Genomic DNA, 7,644 nt, shown 5'->3' with positions numbered 1-7,644 from the left:
CTCAGAAGACATGCCCATAGGCCTCATGAGGAGATGCTCAGTCCAGTGCATAGTGAAGAGACAACAAAGGAATAGGATTTCTGATTGTTTTCCTTCAATTTTTGAGGAAAGACCTTAGATTAGGAGGTCAATAATGCAATCAATACAGTGAAAGCTGGGTTGTATTGCTCTCTATATTTACAGTTATAGAATGAAATTTTAACCCACTCATGATCAGAAAAAGTGTGCATCAACACAGAAAAATCCAGGGACCACAAACGTCATGATGCGTCCCCAGCAGAATCAAGTAAAATTCAACAAAATGTGACAGGGTCTCAAAAGGAATTTATAGAATGGAAGATATCATTCAAGAAGAAATATCTGCTGTGTGTTCTAAATATAAAAGGAAACCTGACCAATATTCACTGAAAAAAAAGTGAATGGTTTCCTGGGAGGTTCTGTGAGCAGAGATGGAGGGAGGGTTCCCAAAAGGAAAAGGAAGCTTGAGTGCTAGTGGACAGATTCCTTGACCAGACTGTCCTGATGTTCCCAAAAGGGTGAAGCTATCTCAAAATCTGTCAAAATATTCACTTATGTGTGTTTTATTTTCTACCAATTATTTCATTTTAGAAAACTTAGGGAAATTAAGCTAAAACACTGATCAACAACATATACAATGGAATCTAAGGAAAAGATGACACAGTTCTAGAATGCCTGGAAATAGGGAAAATGGATGGGGGAACCACAGTATTCCCCATCAGGTGTCAAATCTGAGATGACCAGGGTTGCACTGGCTGCCTCATCACCTGAACTTCAGGTCAAAGAGCCTACAGCATCCTGTTCAACTTCTCAAGCTAAAGGAACTTCTTTTTCTATGGATACATTTTCCTAGGAACATCCTGCTGTGAATGATTCTGAGGGCAAGAATAAGAGGCCTCTCACTCAAAGGGGTGCCAGTAGATTCATCTTGGCCTATATTAGTGGTAGCAGAAAAAGCCAGAGACTATGCGTGAGCAAAGTTACAATGTGTTTGCCCTCCTGACAGATGGTAAAGGGGTTCTTGTCTTACTTCCCCATGAGCCTGGAGCACTGTGTGAGAACTGAGGCTACTGTCATAAGACTGACAGTAATAGTCAGCCTCATCCTCAGGATGGAGCCCAGTGATGGTCAGTGAAGCAGAGTTGCCAGAATTGGAGCCAGAGAAGCGATCAGAGACCTCTGAGTTTCGTTTGCTATATTCATAGATGGTGAGCTTAGGTGCTGTTTCTGGGAGTTGTTGGTACCAGTTCACATAATAGCCACCAATATTGTTGCTGCTTCCAGTGCAGGAGATGGTGATTGTCTGTCCTGGAGTCCCAGACAGTGAGGGCTGCTGTGTCAGCACAGACTGGGCCCAGGACCCTGTAAGTGGGAGAGAGACAGAGAGGGTGAGTTTTGTCTAGAAACAAGAATGGAATCAGGACCTATATCAGAGGACTCCCAGACCAAATTTCTTCTCCATATCTTGTCACCTGTGCAATGAACAATAAATGTGAAGAGAAGACAGGACCAGGCCATTGTGAAGGTCATCCTGAGCTCTGCCTTCTGTTCCTGATGCTGAGGAGAGTTTCCTCCAAGTCTCTCCCTTGCCCTCTTCATATTTTGAGAAGAGGAGGGTCTATCCATGCAAATTAGGTTCCTCTAGCTTTGCTTATTACACAGTGTGCCTGGTTCACACTCCTGTAAAAAAGTTGTCAAGTAGGTGTGCAGGGGTTGAATTGAGTTGGCTCAGGGGTGTGGGAGGTCACAGCTGTGAGCCCTAACAAGAGTGCATCAGGCAGGGCCAGGTGGCTCAGTACAGTTCTGGTCCCTTCCTGATCCCCCTTAACTAATCTGCAGTGCCCCCTGTTGTCCAAGCCCATACACACCATCATGTGACATTCTGATAAGAACCCCTGAGTCAGTCTTGTATCCCCATTGAATCTGTCTTTGTGGGGCCACACAATGAGCCCTTTGTGTGGCCTCCCCATAACCTCAGTGTGGTCATCTTGTTCTCCTCAGACTCCTCATGCAAATTCATGCATATTTCACTTGACACTTCCCTGTACATGACTAAGATGGTGTCTTTGATATAAATTCTTCTCAGATCAGGATTAAGCAGGTGAATATAAAGTGTCTGGTTTTATTAGCTTGAAGGAAACCATCTAGTTTCTCCACAGCATAAAAGCTTTGTTTCAGAGGTCTTTTCACCTTGGACTTGGCAAGGAACTCTGTTGGGAAATCTTATGGGTTGCCATTCAGAATATACTTGCGTGTATGTTTTCAAGTTTTCTCAGTTCACATGATTGTAATTCTTATTTCCAGAAAGTGACTGAGGGTTGTGACTATCAGCCAGACACAGCCATATAGCATTTCAGTGACCATTGGCTACATGGAATGCCACAGGGACTGGATACCCTGGAAGGACTCAGATTGCAGGACTCATGAATGTTTTCAGTCATGCATGAAAATGTCCTGTCTCCTATCTAGTGGCAAGGATGCAGGTGGTCTGGGCATAAATATCAGTCTTTTCTTTTTAATTACTTTATTTGTTTTAATTAGCTATACATGATAGTAGAATGCATTCATGCACTTTGATATATCATACATAGATGGGATATAATTTCTCATTTTTCTGAGTGTACATGTTGCAGAATCATATTGGTCCTGCAGAAACATATATACATACTGTAATAATGTCTGTCTCATTCTACTCTCTTTCCTATCACGTTGTCCCTTCCTCTCCTTTCCCATCACTTCTTTTTACCTAATCTAAGGTAATGCTATTCTTCCCTAGTGCCCATTATTGTAAATTAGCATCCACATATTAGAGAAAACATTTGGCCTTTGTTTTTATGGAATTTGTTTATTTTGCTTAGCATGATATTCTTCAACTCCAGCCATTTATTGTCAAATATCATATTTTCACTCTTCTTTAAAACTGAATAATATTCCATCGAGTACATATACCACACTTTCTTCATCTATTCATCTATTGAGGAAAACCTAGGTTGGTTCCATAGTCTAACTATTGTGAATTGAACTGTTATAAACATTGATATTTTTAGTATTTATTTGTTCAGTGTGATTCAGTGCATTTCCCAAGGGTCTGATGTTTTCACTTGAGAATTTTTTTTTTAATTTTTAAGGACACAATACCTTTATTTATTTATTTTTATGTGGTGCTTAGAATTGAACCAAGTGCCTCACACGTGCAAGACAGGCAGTCTACCACTAAACTGCAGCCAAAGCCCCACCACCTGAAAATTTTTAAATATTTTTATTTCCTTTTTTATTTTAGTTTATTCTTATTAGTTATAGATGACAGTAGAATGTATTTTGATATATTATACATATGTGGAGTATAACTTCCCATTTGATGGTTATACATAATGTTGAATTACATTTTGCATATTCATACATGCAAATTGGAAAATTATGTCCGTTCCATTCACTATCTTTCCTATTCTCAATCCCCCTACCTTTCTTTCATTACCCTCTTTCTTATACAAAGTAGTTCTATTCTTCCCTACACCCCTGCCCTTATTGTGAGTTAATATGACATTTCAGAAAGAACATTCCCCCTTCATTTTTTGGAGGGATTGTCTTATTTCACATAGCATAATAGTCTCCAGTTCCATCCATTTGACAAATACCATAATTTTCTTTCTCATTATGGCTAATACTCCATTTTGTGTACATACCCCATATTCTATATCCATTTATCTGTTTAAGGGCACCTAGGCTTTTTCCATAATTTAGATATTGTGAATTAAGCTGCTAAGAATATTAATGTGGCTGTGCCACTGTAATATGCTGTTTTTAAGTCTTTTGGGTATCAATCAAGGACTGGGATAACTGGGTCAAATTGTAGTTTCATTCCAAGTTTTCTGAGGGATCGCCATACTGCTTTCCAGAGCAGTTGCACCAATTTTTAGTTCCACCAGCAATGCATGAGTTTGCATTTGCCCCATATCCTCACTAACATTGATTGTTGCTTGTATTCTTGATAAATGCCATTGTGACTGGAGTGAGATAGAATCTCAGTGCAGATTTAATTTGAATTTTTCTAACTGCAAGAGATATTGAATATTTTTTTCATAATTGTAATAGTTCCAGATCCCAAGATAAGTAACAAGTGTTATTCTGGGGCCTAGAAACTTCCATACTAAGGGTTGTAACTTATCCCATGTTACATTGCTATTGTTCACCTCCAACATAATTCATAATTAAATATAGAAAATATTAAAAATCAAGCAATTGTGTTTGTTTCTATGTGAATAGAAATTGTGTACAATGTGAAATCCAATATTTTTCACATTTATGAAAGTGATAATAGAGAGGTTGAAATATATGTTATATTTTCTGATTAAAAGATTATTTAAAAATACATTATACATGGAATGCACACATTGTCAAGTCACTCAAATTTATAAAAAATTAATATATTAAATTCTAATCAGTTTTTCCTTTCTTCCTTCCTTCGTCCTTTCCTCTGTGAGGAATAGACAATTGTAGGTTCCCTTGAGATTTTCTATAGTTTTAATAAAAATGTATTTTTCAACCTTCACATGGTTCTCTCAACTGGAATGATGGTTAAATTCCTGCAGATATTTCCTTCCAAAGGACAAGCTTCAATTGCCCTTAAATTCAGAAAGAGCAAGATGAAAAGATCTTCTCTACTCCACTGCAGATCAGGAAGTTTAATTCTCCTCTTCTTCATGAGTATACCCAAATCAATCAGCACATACAGAGTTTACTTTTGATTATTCTTTTCTCTAATTTTATCTCCAAAGATGAACCCAGAATATTTGAATCAAGCAACAGAAAACAAATTATATACAATTGCCAAAGTTTCAGAAAGAAAATTGCCAATAGAAAATAAGCACATGATGGTGGAGCTGAAAACTGGTGCAACCACTTTGGAAAGCAGTATGAAGATTCTTTAGAAAACCTGGATGCAACCACCACTTAACACAGGTATCCCACTTCTTGGTATATATCCAAAGGACCCTAAATCAGCATACTATAGTGACATAGCCACATCCATATTTATAGTAGCTCAATTCACAATAGCCAAGCTATGAAACCTGTATTGGTACCTTTCAACAAATAAGTCAGTAAATATAGTGTGGTATATATACACAATAAAATATTACACAGCCATAAAAAGAAATTAAATTATGGCATTTACTGGTAAATGGATTGAACTGAAGACTATTGTGCTATGTGGAACAAGCCAGTCCCCCAAAATACAAAACGCCAAATATTCTCTCTGATATGTGGATGATAACCTGGAACAAATGAAAGTAGGAAGAAGTGTTGAAGTTCATTAGATAGACAAAGGGCAATAAAGGAAAAGGAGGTGAGTTGAGATTAGGAAACACAGTAGCATGAATCAGACTTATATTTCCTTAGTTCATACATACATAAATGACCAGTGTAACTCCACATCATGTTTAACCACAAGAATAGGATCAAAAGTGTAATGGGTTGCACCCCGTGTATGTATATGTCAAAATATATGCTATTGTCATGGATATCTGAAAACAACAAACATAAAAAGAAAGTAAGCACATGAATTAATACTAAATCTCATCTATTATTAGAATGTGCATATTAAAGTAGCAATAACATGAGCTACACATATATGGGATGGTTTAAATATTCCACAAACACATTGATGTGAAAATAAATGCATACCAAATATTCAGTATGAATCAAGGTCCCTGAAGGTGATCTGGAAATCAAAATGAATGATGACTTATGCTCAATTAACACGAGCTTACCCATTCACTTAGATCAATCTGTGGATTACTGCATAAAACCGTGCATGCACTCATTATTCATAAGAAGAATAAACCATGTAATGAGGATATTACCCTATGATTACAATGCCTTCCTTCATTAATTTAAACACAAATGCAGGATCTAAGGTTACTGAGTTGGAGGATTTTAAATGCAAACTATTCTTTTAACCAGGCTTGATATTATGACATAAGTAAAATAAAACAGTTTTATTGTTATGTTCTAAGGCTTTGGAATATTGAAATTAAGTTTAAAAATATTTTACACAGGGAAAGAAAACAAATTTTTAAAACTTCAATTAAACTGCTTCCACTTGGAGAAGAATGTCTGAATTCTCCTATTCACATAGGTACTTTAAATGTCCTATGATTAAGGAGTTAAAAAATGGCAAGTAAAAGACAAAATGAAACAAGACATTGCAGGTCGATTTGCAGAGAGATCAGGTATGTTTACATGCTTAACTCAATAATCCTCTTTGAAGAAAGTCCATTTATGGAATTTAGTGTCTAATTTGCAATTTCAAAATCTGAGGCTGATGGATAGACACTTGTCAATGATGAAATTTATTATATATACATAATTATGTGAAATTTGAAATTTGAATAAAATGTTATATATTAAGATATACTGATATTATGGATTACCATCTTGATGAGTTACAACTTCTGTGCTTTACTTACTTTACTGGTGATAATATACAATTTTATTATTTTCAGTATTAATATAATTTTTTGTGTTTTTTTTTTTTTTTTGGTTTTTGTTTTTACAGTTTCTATGAGCATTGTATAATGGGAGTGAATTATGGTGTGCCACTAATGTAAACCAAAAGCTGATGTCTTATTTTATAAACAATGAGGTTCTTAACTACCATAGTAAAGTGACATAAACCTGAAACCTCTACAGATGAGTGTTTTACCCACTTGCTCACCTGGTTTTTTCACTGTCACACTATTTTCATATACAGGACAGTAATAATTGGCCTTGTCCTCAAACTGGAGCCCAGAGTTTTATAAATAATTTAATTGGTTGAGAAATCTTTCTATCCAGAAATTCAACTTGGAAATTCAGGCCCCAGGTGTTCGAGTCTGAGGACAAGTGCTCAGATACAAGTCTTGCTAGTATCCCTCCCATAGTTTATTCTACCACATGTTCAGAGTGCAGGTGAGTTTGGGTGTTGACCCCAGGATGCAGAGAAGGGGAATGGTCATGTTGGCATAGGCAAAGAGACAGAATCTACAAGCATAGACCCATCACAGTGAAGGCAGAGGCAGGGGTCACTGACTTGGGTGTTCTTCAAGGCAGAGGGTCATTTCTAAGGTCAGCAGTCTGCTGTGGGACTCTGAGGCCTGTACCTACTTCTGCATTGACAGAGGAGCAGAGGGATGAAAGGAGTCCAGACCATGGTGTACAGAGCCCTTTCTTAGGCCTCACTTTGATAGATCCACTAACCCAGGCCTCTCTTATTCCAGTTCCACTGGCCTCCCAGAGTTGGAGCTTCTCATACAATGTGTCCATACCCCTGTCTCTAGCCCATGTGAACTCACAGTGTCTGGGTCCCTGACCCAGGGAGGATGGCATGATGAACTAGCTTATTTAATACATGGGGCTTAGGAGGAAATGACTGCTAGTACCACACTAAAGTGCATATGCATGGGAATCTAGCCATTGTGTACATTTTTAGGATCCTAAGGTGATATCTTTATTGACCAGAACATGTTTAACGAGGACTGTGCCCATTTTAATATCTAATTTTACAGCATCTGCTCTGGGGAAATTGTACAACAAAATTGGGACAAACATGTGGGGCAGAAGGCATTTGTTGGTGAATTGTGAAAGATG

General features: G+C 37.3%; 1 gene segment (V, D, J or C); it reads right to left on the bottom strand.

The window, feature by feature from the left end:
- Positions 1-982: 982 nt before the first annotated feature.
- LOC124100579 (immunoglobulin lambda variable 1-40-like) lies at positions 983-1,581 on the bottom strand. The segment is given in 2 exon segments: positions 983-1,380; positions 1,491-1,581. Coding segments are annotated over 2 exon segments (456 nt in total).
- Between the last annotated feature and the right edge of the window lie 6,063 nt (positions 1,582-7,644).

Source organism: Marmota monax, unplaced genomic scaffold, assembly GCF_021218885.2.
Source record: "Marmota monax isolate L192 unplaced genomic scaffold, Marmota_monax_Labrador192_F-V1.1 WCK01_AAM20220418_F8-fsc00973, whole genome shotgun sequence".
NCBI classification, from domain to species: Eukaryota; Metazoa; Chordata; class Mammalia; order Rodentia; family Sciuridae; genus Marmota; species Marmota monax.
The sequence above is the reverse complement of the archived record's forward strand: the minus strand, read 5'-3'. Positions and strand labels throughout refer to the sequence as shown.